The 14,854-nt window shown below is 42.4% G+C and overlaps 1 protein-coding gene across 5 annotated transcripts in view; it reads right to left on the bottom strand.

Moving 5' to 3' along the window:
- The window catches only part of ADGRD1 (adhesion G protein-coupled receptor D1), a 120,273-nt gene that overhangs the window by 31,607 nt on the left and 73,812 nt on the right, over window positions 1-14,854 (bottom strand). For all 5 annotated transcript variants that reach the window (XM_065032803.1, XM_065032804.1, XM_065032806.1 and 2 more), the window contains 3 exons: window positions 10,668-10,771; window positions 8,475-8,586; window positions 4,113-4,266 (listed from right to left, as the gene is read on the bottom strand). In XM_065032803.1, the coding sequence (XP_064888875.1) occupies window positions 4,113-4,266; window positions 8,475-8,586; window positions 10,668-10,771 (370 nt within the window). The remainder of the gene's footprint in view (window positions 1-4,112; window positions 4,267-8,474; window positions 8,587-10,667; window positions 10,772-14,854) is intronic.

Consider the following 14,854-nt stretch of genomic DNA (forward strand, 5'->3'; position numbering starts at 1 on the left):
TCGCGGCCCCGGTTGCTGGGGGGACATTGGTGCTGCCTCTGCTTGTCTGGACTTTGTCACAGAACCAAAACTACCTCTGCCCAACCAACCAACCTTTAGATTTCTAGTCTGCCTTTTTTATTTTTCTCCCAAGTCAAATGCTAGAGATTCAAAGGATTTAGTGTGACTCTCTATCAATTTTAAATGGTAGTGAAGAAGAAAATTAAATACAGAGTTCCTTTGGAAGATAATAAAACTTATGCAGATGAAACACAGAGCAGTCATCTGCATAAAAAGAGCTGTTAAGTCAGTGGGAATAAAATGGTCTGCAGCCTGTAGTGCAGTGTTTGCCTTTTCTTTGCATTAACTAGATATTAAATGGATAACGGCAATGGAGACAGAATCGAGGTTTGGTTACAGAGATACTGGAGTATTTTTCCTTGAATCACTCAATAAATTCCATAAAGGTTAAAAAAAAAGGTATGTAGCTCAAGGGGATCATAAGATTTGATCTGGACTGAAGAATTTATATGGATTGTATATTATACACAAGGTAAGTGTTTTTGTTTAATCTTTTGTCAGTAATAATTGCATAAGGGCTGTGAAGTTTAGTCTACACCCATAATAGGTAATGTTAAAGTTGTGCTGGCACTGCTTTTCATCCATGGGAGGATTATGGTTGTTTTTTTTCTGCTGTATCTGGATGTTTTCTCGGTTAGCAAATGCTACAAATACGCTCAGCAACCCTACTCCAAATCTCCAGATTTATGTTGCAACAGCCCGTGCTTTCCCGAGCACAGGATCAGATTAAACCGCTCCAGCAACACCTTCCTGGCAGCTGATGTCCGGCGCTGGTGCCGCCTGTGTCCGTGCAGCCCTGGAGCAGCACAGGATCACATTCAGACGGGTAAGTCAACCACATGAGCTGTGTGCTGGGGCGGCTCGAGCTCCCCGTGTCCCAAACCAGCTCATTTAAACCTGCCTCCCAAACTGGGCACCAAAATCCAACGTACGGAGCGAGCAGCAACTTCATACCTGGCGCAGCAAACCCAATAACACAATCCTTGCGCTAACAGAATTCTCCCTGAATTCAGCCCAAACACAGTCACCGGGGTGAAGTCCAAAATCAACGCCGGCAAAGCGCTCTTCCTCAGCATTAAACTTCACGTCTAATCCATTTGCTTTATGTTTCTGAGGCGCTAACGATAAGTAAAATGGAAAATGCCTGTAAATCTGTTTGCTGTTTTGAAAGCTGGTGTGTCTTCTCTACATAGCAGAAAGCAGACAGGCTATGGCAGCTCTGTGCAGACGATTCAAAGTGATTGCAGGACATCATTTCTAAAAGGCATTTATTGAGAAAGATGGAGCATTAGACACAAATGAAAGTAGATTTCCTTCCAATACTGAGAAGATCTACTTTGCTTGAGTGGGAAAAGTATATTCTCCCGTTTGTTTCGTAAAGGTTAATTTTCTATGGTTTTCTTCTGCCGTGTTACACCGTGTCTATGCAGAAGTCTGGGACTATGACAAGCAACAGCAAATAAAGACATTTAAGTCTTTTGACAGCTCAGAACAAAATTCTCATTCTAAGGCAGTCTGCAAGGGAAAAGAAATTGTCTGAAATAGGAAAACATGTTAAGGCCAAAGTGCCACAGCAAAATCTCCAGTATCACGAATTCCACCATCAGCATCCTACAAATGGGTGGGTGGGAAAAGTTTTGCTACAATAATCTGTGTGTGATGCTGAATCACCAAGGCAACAAAGTATTCTTTTCCCTCAATCAGTCTCTCAAGGTAGTTTTAAAGGCAGGATATTATCACCTTCCCCAAATTGCTCTTCTTTTGAATTCCTGACAGCCGCAGCCTTTGAGGTAATTTTAGCGCCCTTGGGACTAAAGATAATACACGGGGACTTCAATCAGCTCCGTTTGGGATCCTGTCTCTGATTACTGGTGAATTCATTTTACAGGAGCAATATCTCTCAGAACTCTCAGCAGATGTTGGGACCTCGGTGATGCTCGGGGTAGAGTTCCCTGTTCCTATCTCCTCTCATCGCCTCAAGCTTCAATTTGTCGTTAATATCGACTTTGTGAACTTTTACACATGTACCTAGTCCAGTGTTTCTGCTTAAAAAAGAACGAGAGGTCTGGGTTTTTAAAATCAGGTCTGGGGTTCGTCATTATCGCAGGAACTGAGGTTGCAGAAGTTCACTTTCAATTAAAAGCAAGGAGCAAAGAAATTAACTATCTGTTAATGCAACCACCTATTGTCATACACAGTAAAATGAGGCAAAATGCAACGTTTAGTACTAGTCCTAGCGCAGTCATATGCCATGTTTATCCTGGCGTCTTCTGAATCACTTTGTACCTCACTGCTGTTTTACAACACATAAACCATACACAAAATGCCAGGACAAAAAGGGTAAAGGTGCATTGCGGCACATATAAATCATTGGTTTATTTTTGTAAGGTAATTAATGATTGATCGTAAATTGAGTTAATCAAACCATCTGCTATCAGCGAATACCCCAGTGAATTAAATGCCAGTTCTTATTATTTTATTAACTTCCGTGGCTTTTTACTGAGTATTTCTGAAGGTGAATGTGTTCTCAGGGACGTTTGAGAACGCTTTCTTTGGTTTGATCCAGCTGGATTTGTATTCCATAAGCTCAGGATTAAATTAATCCACAAGAAACCTCTCTAACACCAGCAGGTTTCTCTGCATTTAGGACTGAACCTGGAGGAATCTGCGGATCTCCAGTGTCTCCAACCTTTAACCTCTCCAGGTTCTCTCACTTTTGGGTCTATACACATGAAAACGATTAATCACTCCGCTTAGCCTCTTTTGGGTAAAAAAGAAAGAGACCCATTCAGCAAGCACAGCTTTAAGGTGCGTACAGTTGGCACACTCCTTCAGAGCAAAAAATCATCTTAAAGCAACCAGGATAAGAACACATATATGTGATACTCTTGAACCTGTCACAGAGAAGCAATGAGGGCAAAGGGAAAACCCTTTTAACTAAGAAAACTGCAGTTTGTCCCCATAGTCCAGCAGATATTGTGCTCACCAGGCGGCAGCAAGTGCCCCTTAGGCAGAACTGCTAAGCAGCACATTTTAAAATAGAAAAGGAACAATGAGCATAATAAAAAGGCCACATTAAAAAAAAAAAAAGACAAGTAGGCAGCTGTTGAAATATATATATATGTATATATGTATATATATATATATATATATAAAAGTGAACGGCGTTACTATCACCCAGATCTGCATGGTGCCAATAGATATTAAATGTTCCAATTATGACTTCTGTGTGTCTGTATTACTGGTATAATTGCTTTTCGTTCGGCTTCCAAATGAATTTGTGGGGGGAAAAGATAACGTATGTTTTAACATATTTTGAAATGGTCTGTAATTACGTGGATATTCGTTATCTTTGCATCTCTCTCATTCTGACTCAATGTAGGAGGTTTTCTGGTAACTATGGAGGTTTGTGGAGTGTCACTGCTGCACTGAGCTTTCATCTGCTGGGAAGAGAGAGGCTGCAACACGATATTCCGTTTCAAGTCCTCAATATGCACACAGATGATATAATATTTCTGTCACCACATTTAAAATTTAAAAAGCTGTGAATTGTTATCTGTGAGATTCGGGTGTCATAGGACTAGTTTTTTATTCTTAATAATAACATTGAGGTTCCGTGCATCCTTTTTCACCCGAGCATTTCAAGGCACAAAAACATCGACTAATGAAGTCTTGTGATACTCCTGTGCTGCTTCACCGATTTCTTACGTATGAATTGCAGAATGCAGACAGAATAAGGCAGGGTTGTGAGTTAGAGCCAAAACAAGAACATACCAGTGCAGTGAGGCCGCCCCCACACACCCCGCTATTGATTCCCTAATTAAGGATCTGATCTGCCCCAGTGCCGTCATGGAAATCACTGCGCTGGGACCAGGTTTAGGGACTATAGATTTTTAAAGTCTCATTACAGTCCAAAGAATTATTCATTTTCTCATCCAACTGACCTACTCTCAGTAAGGCAAACTATGATCATAAAATGACAGTTTTAGATACTCTTCTGAATATAATCTTGTCCTACAGTGAGAAGACTTAAACAGCTACTAAATGCTTACCCCATCCAATTCCGTAATAATAGAAGTGCTTGCTCTCTTCTGACCCGAACACTTTGATCACCATGCTGTAAAGATGAAACCCTTCCACCAGCATCCATGCAAACGCACTCAGGAAGAAAAAATGAAGGAGAATGGCCAAGATCTTGCAAGGCACCTAAATTAAGAAAATAATAATAATAATACGTTACTTCTTTGTGATGCAGTCATATTGGCTTTCCTCCTTTTTTTTAAAAAAAAAAATTCTGTATACATCTACAAACTAAATGCTTAATTGTGCAGTATTCTTAAATAACCGAGCACTAGGGAACTTCATTTTCCTGCAGCATTGTCAGAGTAACAAATCCTCCCACCTTTTCAAAAGAAAACAGAAACCATTGCCAAACATGATGTGGAAGTCCAACCTGATTATTCATTTATGCATAAGCAATACTCCTACTGAAGTCTACCAGATATTTAAGAATTCAAACCTGAAGGGCTGACATCCCATTGCTGAGCCTGCAGTAAGCACAGGAGATAAAGGAGAGGGGCACAGGCTCTGTCCTCCATCCTGCTCCCTGCTCTGTGACGGCAGGAAAATCAATATGGTTCCTGACTTATTTTCTACTGAGAACTAGTAGAAGGTTGGTGGATCAGTTCAGTTTGAGTGAAATAAATAAGGTGCCCTGTTGTACCTGCTCTTTAGTTACACTTCGCTGTGTGGCTTTCCTACTTTGCTGTTCTTCACATTAAAAACAGGATAACACAAAAATTAAATCACGTTATATTCCAGTGTCTGTCTGTCCTGTTTAGAAATTCTAGAAAAGTCCCACATGCTCTTCCATCGGCAATACTAAATCTGACATTTTAAAAATTACTACAAGCTATCGTTGGCTCTTCCGCCTTAATTGCTCTACGTTGGGCATCTAGTTTGCACATCTTTTTGAATTCTTCATTTCCCATGGTCTAAATTACACACCAGCTGTATACGAAGCCATGTTTGACAAGGACATGTCTAGTGCTTGAGGCAAAGAGCTGAAAGTCTTATCTGTAGGGTGTTTACAGACAGTTCAAATCCTCCTTGCTAGCCCTTTATTCACTTTGCACTATCAAAGTTCTGGAAATAGGAGCAAACACAAGAGTTTAAGCAACACCTGGTGTAAGCTGGACTACCTGTTTCAGTCTAGACTGTAACATGCTTCGAAGTGAAATAAACGCTGTCCCAACAGAGAGAGGAATGGCAGGGAAAGAGGATGCAGTGAGAAGTGAGAACATCCCTGTGAGTCCAGTTCGGGCCTGTCCCACTGTGGGCTTTGGGAAACGCCACCTGGATGTTCCGTAAAGGTGTCACGGCAGCTCCCACAAGCCGCTCCTGAAATAGATCTTTGCATTTTTCTCTGAAGTCTCCTCTCAGGCTGCCTTATGAAAACAGGCAAGCCCAATCCTTTCTTCTTCCCCACTCTTCACGTGTTCACACAGCACGTTCTCCTTTCCCCGCTAATTGCTTCTCGAGGATGTCTCACCACAAGCGGCTTCTCTCATCATGCAGTAATTGAACAGATGTGGCTGCCAATGATCTTACCACAAGATAACCTTGTTTGGTTTGCTTTCAGCTAAGGCGAATTGTAAACACGCTCTTGGAACGAATCCCAGCTCTATCTCAGTTTTGCATCTTGTAGCGTACTGATGATGGTCATTCTGCTCTGTGAGGTGACATCCCTCCTGTGACACGCACAGGATCTCAGAGGGGTTGTCTGCATGCACTCCATGCAAATAGGATGACTCTTTTCCCACCTGGACCAGTCACAGAAACGTATCTGGGCAGGTGGAGTCTGTGCTGAGGAAGCATTACCAGTAGGAACCAGCTTGGTGCCACGCTGGTTTCAGACATTAATCATTAGTTCCCTTTGTTGCATCAGCTTTGCTGCCTGGTGCTGGCGTTTTATTCTTTTTGTTGATGGTTCATGATTTTGTACACTAATTAAAATTAAAGTGTTGGGACTTGATAGTATAATGAAAACTGAAGCTCTCCCACACATTCTCACTTGCGCTGAGCTGGTCCAGAGCTAGTGCAAGGGCATTTTAATGCAAATCCTCTGGGAATACACATATTAAAAAGCAGCAATAACTGTAGTTTTAATTCTTGTAAGTGAGATCTGTAAGCGCTTTAGTGTTTTGCAATATTCAGTGAAATATAACTAAACCAGATTTGATTATTGACAAAACCTGTAAAAACCTTTCCAGTTAATTTTATCATATGGCTGTGAAATCCATTTTAATGCCTTTTGATTTCTACTGGGAGATTAATCCATGAAAATATAAATGCAACATAAAGCTGACTTACAAGCTAGTTCTGTCTAATGGATACTTTCCAACTTTTGAGTAGCCAAACAATATGAATCACAAAACAGCAGAAAAATAAAAGCTGGTGAAGTCGCAGGAGGCTGGTCTGTATATAATTTCACGTACTACCAAGTTGCAGAATTTTACGTAAAATCCACAGCAGAGTTGCTACTCATCCTGTATTTGTGCCTGAACTATTACTTTGAAGGTAGTCCTAAATGACAGAATTGCCTTCTTGAAGAAGTCATTGAAAAGTTGAGACCTTCCATATTGAAAAAGCAGCTGCCCCTTGCTGTGTCCTATGAGGCACACCACGTTGGGGAGAATCCCTGTAAAAACACAGGTCTCATTAGTGTCACTCTCCCATTGACTACCTGTGAGCCTGTGGAAATCAGTCCAGCCAGTAGCAAGGTCTGTCACATTAGAGTTGATGGGAAAATAGAGCAGACTCTCAGAAAGCCCTCTCAGAAAATAGTACTGAGGACAGTCTTAAAACAGACAGGTAAATTTGCATACACTTGCTAAATTCAGCTTATAATAGTGTTTTCAATTGAAGTGGCAATCCTACTGCATTATACAGAACCCTCTGCAAACGTCCTTCTCTGCAATCCATATGCTGCCTTGATACACAGGCTGGAATTTCTGCACATACATATATCACAGGCACATAAAATCTTCCAGTTGTGCTGGAAAATCACAGTGCTACCTAACACACTGCACTTCCATTTTCACTTTGCTGTGTCCAAACAATCCTTCACTTTCTCCCATAAACATGTTCAGATCTTCGGGAGCCTTCAGTAGCCTGAAGAAATGTTGGTGGTTAATTATTTTTAAATGCACACTGCTCTACGTGATCCTGTTAAAAATGCTGTTATCTGTAGCAGAAAGAAGGTAACTAAGAGCAAAGTTCTCTGAAGAAACAAAAGCATCTATTGCTGAAAGTCAAAGGGAAGTCATTAGACTGGCATGCGGACAGCACAGATATTTTAGGGACTTGGCAGTATAAGAAGAAGATGCTGTCTGCAAAGATATTTGTATTAGAAAGATCAAAGTCCTATTAGTGAAAACAGAGTTTTGTGGTTAAAAATTAATCCTACTCTTCAAAAGGAAAACTGGGGTAGTATAAATTGTGAATTATTAAATATTACATCTGAAATTACCAGGTGAATATGGTATGCTATGTCTGGAACCAAAAATTCAATATCTGTAGAGACAGCGATGGGAATAGGCAGTGTAAATGCAGCCAAGCAAGTGATGCCATTCCCAGTCCCACTGGGTTTCCCAAACTGGTACCACTGTCCTGTCAAGCAAGGACACTTATAAACTGCTTAGCACCAGATACACCCGTCTCTGGCAGAAACAGATTAAAACATTAACGCCTTCTAATTTAAATATTGCCTCCCTCTTTTTTGTAGACTACCATTTAGCAATCCAATTAAAGCAGCAATTAAAGGTATTAAAGCTGATATGAAAGCTAGTGAGAACAGAGCAAGGACATGAGCCTAATTAAAGGAGGAATCACAACAACCCTGATACCAAGAGGTTAAAACAATGAAAAGAAGTGTAGCAATAGTATGTCCATCACGCTTTTCACCTTTAAGACCTTTTTGGCATTGTGCCTTGCTTTCTGTGTGCTACGGTTTTGATTTAGCTAAATGAAGTTTTGGATAGTTTTAAGGGAGAGAAAAATATGCACCTATTAAACTGCAACTTCAGTCTATGTGAGTGTTTCATCAGCTTATCTACCTAAGCAAGCAAGACATCTGCGCATGCACAAGGGACATTACATTAAGTTCGCCATTACTACGGCGATTTTTGCGTTTGATGGGTGCTTATCTCGTTCAGTTTTGCAAACATCCACAGCTGGATACTAAGCGAACAGTATTTGGATGCACAGAGGTCTCTATCCAGCGTTGCAGGGTGTCGTTTTTGGCTAAGGTGTGTTAAAACTGGAGCTCTCACAGGTAAGACACGTTCTTGCACGTGGCGTTCGCTCCACGGAGGTGCCTCGTATAAAACACAATCGCTCTTTTTAGCACTTACCGTCCCAGGGCTGAACTGAAAGCTGGTGAGAAGCAGGATCTGGGCCACCAGGACAGCAAAGGACAGGTTGGCATGGATGTGGTAGCGCTGGTTGCGGATGGTGCTGACTGACCTGGCAGGAAATAGAAAGACACATGGGTACAACAGTATTGCAAGAAACATGAACGTATTTATGATTTAGCAGCAAGCATTTTGGTTGGCTTTTAGTCACTCGTTTTGCTGGAGTTACCCTGAGCACTCCTTCCACCAGGACCGAGTGGCACCTAGCTGGTTTCTTGCATATTCTGCTGCCATCCTGAAGGCAACAGAAAGACTGCTTTGCACATCAACTAGTTCTGCTAATGACTTGTGATAGAATATTTACAAAGGGGTTGATCCTGAGTGGTGCTGATCCATCAGCACCTTGCACATCCAGCACACAGCATTTCTGCCTTTATTTTGTTGGTATTAATATTTGCCTGGATTAGAAATAAGTGAATGTGAAAAGGCTTTAGTTACAATTTTGACTTTATTATTATCAGCTTTTTGAGCTACTTACAGGATGGGCAGTGCTCATCTTGACAGAGACCTGACCTGGAACACAACATCGTTTGAACCTCTCTGTCTCAGCTTTGCGAAAACCAGCTGGAGATCTGACAAGAACATGCTTTCCTGGGAGCCTCCTGCCCTCCTGCTTCTGTTCTCATCCAGAAATAGGAAGCAGAAAACAAACATACACGTTTCTCTGAACATTTCAGGAGTTTCATATAAGTTTGTTCTTCTTTTTTAAAAAAGATCAGTACTAGTGATAACGAGTTTTCCATTTCAATCAGCCCCTGCCACCAGCTTTAATAGTTTCGGGCGACCTGGGCCGTCTGGCTGTGTGAATGGCAGCGCTTCCTCCCACTGCGACGCGTGCTCCATCCTTTTCTTGTGTCACGCTGGATGGCGGTGGCTTTTGCAATCTGGTGACACGTCATGTGTCCCCTGTGGCAGGTGCCCCAGGCTGGACGGTGCAGATGATGGTTCCCTGCCAGCCCTGCTCTTCCAGCACCGCTGCAGCCAGTGCCCCACGAGGAGGGAGCGAAGAGGGAGGACGACAAGAACCATCGATGTCCTATAAGTAATTGAGAGAGACAGGCTGCGCCGCCTGGCGCCAGTGCCTTTCTAATAAGGAAATTCACATAGCTGCAAACTGGAACGTGGTTACCCAGCAGGGCTGCCCTCCTGGGAAGCGCTTGTCATTGCCAGTATGTGGAGTACCAAAGAACTTGCCAGATTCCTCTCCGCTTACCTCACGGTCATCTAACAGTACATTGCAAAATTTCACTGCGGCTGTTTAAGGAGGCCCCGTTCGGCGGTGGAAACCTAATCAAACAGTTTTTAATGGGCGGTTTGAACGGTGCTGTATGCAGGTGGGGTGCGCGACCCCTGGCAGTCAGCTGGGTCCAAGCTCTCTGTCCCAGTCTTCCCTTTGCCTTTGGTTTCTCGAGCACTTTGCAGCCCAGCAGCAGCACCACCAGCTCCTGTTGCTCCTTTTTCCTTTCTAAACACTGTAACATCACATCTTGCACTCAGACAAAAATGGAGCCGATCATTCCCCTTAACCTGAACATGCAAACAGCACAATGCCAGATAGGCAAATGTTGGACTTATTTAGAGTGAATTTTGCCACGAGTTGCACACTTGATCCAAGTATGACCAGCACAGATCTTAACATTTAAAAATAATACAGGATTTGGAACAAGCAAACATTACAATCGGTTTACTGGGCTTCAGAAAGACATTTTTCCTAGAAACTGGCCACTTAACAGGATGTCCAAAAAACATGCTTAGTCATAGAAATAAAGAATCAAACTCTTGAATAAGAAGTACGTGGTTTAGTCTGCAAAAGGAGACGAGAATCCCATTCCTGTGCTCCAAGCCTTCTACAGCCTCCTTGCAACATTCCTGATCTATAGCAAAAAATCTATAGCAAAAATCCAGAAATACCTCATAAGATGGAAATAGCTTGCTATTCAAAGACCACCCCATTTCAGGAAATGAAAGTAATTAAGAAATAACCAACCAACTGTTACAAATACATGTACAGAATATAATTAAGGAAGGTTGTAGAATTAATAGCTTTTGTTTTATCCTGAGCACCTGAAAGGACCACTGCTCGGCTTCCTGCGTCATAGCTGCTCGGCAGTTAATTAAGTTAAGATTACTCACGACAATATAGCAAATGTGACCAGGGTGATCGTCAAGCAGAAGATGGACAGAGCGCAGCCAATGTAAGTGATGGAGGAGAGGGCCACCTGGTGTTCTCTTGTTAGCTGTACACAAAGAAAAAACAATTGCAAAAATATTAATTGATTTATGACACCACAGAAGCACAGGTCAGCCCCCCCTGCACCTAATGTTTCCTCCTCCGTGTGCCCATATATAAGCTGATGTTCGCAAACATGCGCTGCCATTTCTAACACGGGAAATGAAGAGTCAGCTCCAAACTCAGTTGCGCAGCCAGGGCACCCACACGCCCGTGGCATTTTGGTTCCCTCTTTCACTTCGTAAGTCAGTATTTCCTCAGAATAAGTTCACTTCTCCGCTGCTGTGATGTTGCCAAGCCCGAGATTAGCGCGGTTTCTCGGGCTGCACAACCAGTGTCAGCGGCAGGATCTTTCACAGCTCGCAGGACACTTCGCTAATGCCCCCGCGCTGCAATAATTTACAGCGTTGTGCAAATACCAGAAGTGCTTCACAGCAGTGAGAGCTGACAAACCGAGGTCACCCATAAATCACAGGCCATTTATAGCCCACTCGTTTTGTTTAATGTATCGTGTTTTCGGTGCCTGTTGGAGGAGCTGGACTGACATCTACAGAACAGAAAGCCACAGAAAATGCCCAGCATGAGCGGTCGGAGCGTGAGCCTCTGCTCTCAGCCTCTGCTTTTACCTACCCACACCTTTTGAAGAAATAATTCAAATTTCATGAGCGTTTAATCTTTATAGTGTCCACTACTACACTCACAGAACCATAGAATCATGTAGGGTGGAAGGGATCCCCCAGTTCATCGAGACCAACCGAACCCCACTCTGGCTCAAACCACAGCCCTGAGAACCTCATTGACACGTCTGTCCAACCCCTCCAGGGACGGTGACGCCACCGGTGCCCCGGGCAGCCTGTTCCAACGCTTCATAACCCTTCTCGTGAAAAAATCTTCCTAATAGCCAATCTGAACCTCCCCCGGCACAACTTGAGGCCATTTCACTTGTTTTATTGCCTGTTAGTTGGGAGAAGAGACCAACACCCTCCATGCTGCAACCTCCTTTCAGGCGGTTGTAGATAGGGAAAAGCCTGGATACCTTCAATGCAGAAGGACAGTTTGTTTTAACCGTCCTTCCTAAATTAATCAGAAAGTGTGCTTTAATTGTCCATGCAAGCTGTCATAACAGAATGAGGAAAAAAGCCGCACCCAGCAAAGGGAGCCAGACAATATTAATATATAATAAGTAGAAGAGAACCGGGCAGGAAGGAGTTTGCTCATCTCAGAAGAGTTTTCCTGACTCCAATTTGGACTGAGTTGACATTTTCATAAACTGAAGATTTGAAAAAAAATGTGGTCAATCAAAAAGATTTAGTTTTGATATTTGAAATACTGTGGGTTTTTTTTATTTCAATGCCTATTTACTCTACATTTTTAGCTGAAAACTCATTCAAAATATTCATTTATTCTGAAAATTACTGAAAACACTAATATATTTTCCCCCTTTTTTTTTTTTTTACAGTAACTCCAATAATCCTTGAAGTTTGGGATTTTCTATTATTTTCCCACACACAATAAAGTTTTCCCTCCAACAAGTATTTAATCAGAGATGATCAAACCAAAGCAGTTCTACCACTAAACTATTGAAATTCCTTTTAAAGCAGAGAAAAAAAAAAAAAAAGAAGAAGATCATTGTAAATGTGAACAAAACCGATGTGTTGTGGAGGTGCGTTTTCCTGTAAATATCAGCTCACGTGCGGTGAGTTTTACAGCAAACAGGTTGCGGCCGCTCCGCAATCTGAGCAGCACTAAGCGATGCGGCAGCAGCACCGACGGCCAACGGTTGCTATGGTGTTACCGTTCCGAGGAAATACGATGCAGCTCTTCAGGATTTCTTCTCTCTCAGCCAAAGACACGTTTCTTTTCCCTGACATGGACAGCGTCGGTTACAGAAACAAAAGGGTTCTGTGTGCCAGACCAGCTTCAAGGGTCCATATGATGTCTACACAAAGCTCCTATCACCCAGAGAAGCCACGTGTAGCCATTCTTCACAGATTATTCCTGAAACAGGAATAACTTGCGTGGAAAATTGGGCAGTTTAGAAGTGATTTCCTCACTCATGCCCAAAATGCATGGACCTTATTTCCTGATTGCTTCAATACACTTCCCTTTCTCTTGCTACAGGTGGTTTGCAGTTCTACAGAGGGAGGAGGGGAGCAGAGGAAGCTTTTGTAGCTTCAGGTGTCTCAGAAATCAGTATTTCTCAGCACTTCAAGGCTTTCTTTCACTCCCAACACCTGCAGGCAGAAGATGTTCCCTACAGAGGTCAAAGCTGCTCAGTGCTCATTCTGATTGACTGGGGTCTATCACAGCACCTGCATTGGCAAAGCGGGTAAGGTCTGCGCAGGAAAGGTGATGTCTGACTGTCACACACAAGTACGGGAGATACAGGGGATCCATCTAGTGGAAATGGGCAAAAATCAAAGCGTTTGTATTTTTCCATAGTATATCTGAGAGAAAGTAACAATCACACAAACATCTTTTTCTAGCTAATCTCTGTTGTAACCAGCATGCCCCTAAGAAAAGCTTGCTCTGGGTTTTAGCTCAGTCTTCCTCCAGAAACCCCTGCATGGAAAGACAAGATATAAATCAAGTTGTCCCAAGAGGAGCCTGTTTTACTTAGAAATGAAAATAAAACAAAACAGAACAAAACAAAGAAACCACTTCTCAACAAAGCGTAGAAGATTCACTCCTAATCTAAAATAACCCACATAGGTCCCCACATCTGTGAAGTGCTTTTGCTCTGGTAAAGTCAACCAAAATCTGATGATGCTTTAAGGATGCTCTTAGATCAATCCCCACATCAGTCTGGTAACTGGTATTTCCCAAGCAACCTCGCTGCAATTCACATGCTCATCCTGCCCGGTGTGAAGAACAGGAAGCCTGTGGGGAGTTCTGACCCAGTTCTGTGTGTTTGGGGTGAGATGGGGCCTGTGAGGGCTGTTCTCCAACTGCACTCCGGGTTGGGGTGCAGGGCAGCGTCCCCATTCCCAGCGGCTCCTTTCTGGGCTGATAAGAATTGCAGGGGGGAGGATACAGCACGCAAACAAGTCCTGGAATGATTTCCAGGGTGTGGAGCCACATTTCTAAACAAAAGTATATGGTGCAGGAGAGAAGAGAGCCTATATTTAAAATACCAGGTCTTTCCTAACTTCCCACAAGGCAGCTGTTCCAGCACAGCTGGATGTTGTGTGTCTGTGTTCAGGCTGTAAGGGAAAACAAGCATGAAGTTTGTTAGAAGTACCCGGATAGTCAGAGCATTGTGCATCACAATTCCATATAAACTCCAATGCCTGATAGGAGCGGATTCCATCTGACCTCAGCTTGTCTTTTTCCAAATTTCCAGACTCGGCTCATGGTGTAGAATATAAGATGGTAATTTGGGATGATCTTGTAGTCAGCACAAAAAAGCTAATCAGGCTATTACTAAAGAAAATATCATTTAAAAGTACCAAATAAAACATCGGGCAATCTGTGAAGTAGTCCCATGAGCCTGACTCTCACTCTTGTACATGAAATTATTTTTCTCTTCTAAAAGATTTTGCTTCTTTGAGCTTATAAGGTCATTGTCTTACACTGAGACAAGCCGAAAAGCTAGGAAACGAGCTTGTGCAGTCACGAGCGTTAGCAATCATGAACACTGAAAGACAGATATTTCCTAGTTTCAGCTTGAACAAACAGTCAAATCAAAAATGCATTGTCCATATGAAACTCCCACTCTTTTAGTTCAGGCTGTAACACCCTTTACCTTGCAAGGGTCACTAACAGCAGGGACAAAGATCTGACCGTTTTAGTATTAATAGTTACTTCCATCTGAGGTGTTATAGATGATTGTCTCACCCTCATTCTCACTCATAAAAGTTAGTGCATTTTTATTATGGAAAATCACGGGCATCCGCAAGGCCTGAGAAATGGTTCTGGAAAGATACCAGTTCAGACTCCGAACATATATATTTTTCCTTGGTGATGTTGTTAAGAACAAGAAAATGAGTGACATCTAACTTGTCTGTTTAAAAAGAGCTGTGCTGCAAGATGAAAATATATGATTATAATAGAATAGTACTTTTCATCTCTGGAGTATCTGGAAAAGGTC

This window comes from Columba livia, chromosome 17 (genome assembly GCF_036013475.1).
Source record: "Columba livia isolate bColLiv1 breed racing homer chromosome 17, bColLiv1.pat.W.v2, whole genome shotgun sequence".
NCBI classification, from domain to species: Eukaryota; Metazoa; Chordata; class Aves; order Columbiformes; family Columbidae; genus Columba; species Columba livia.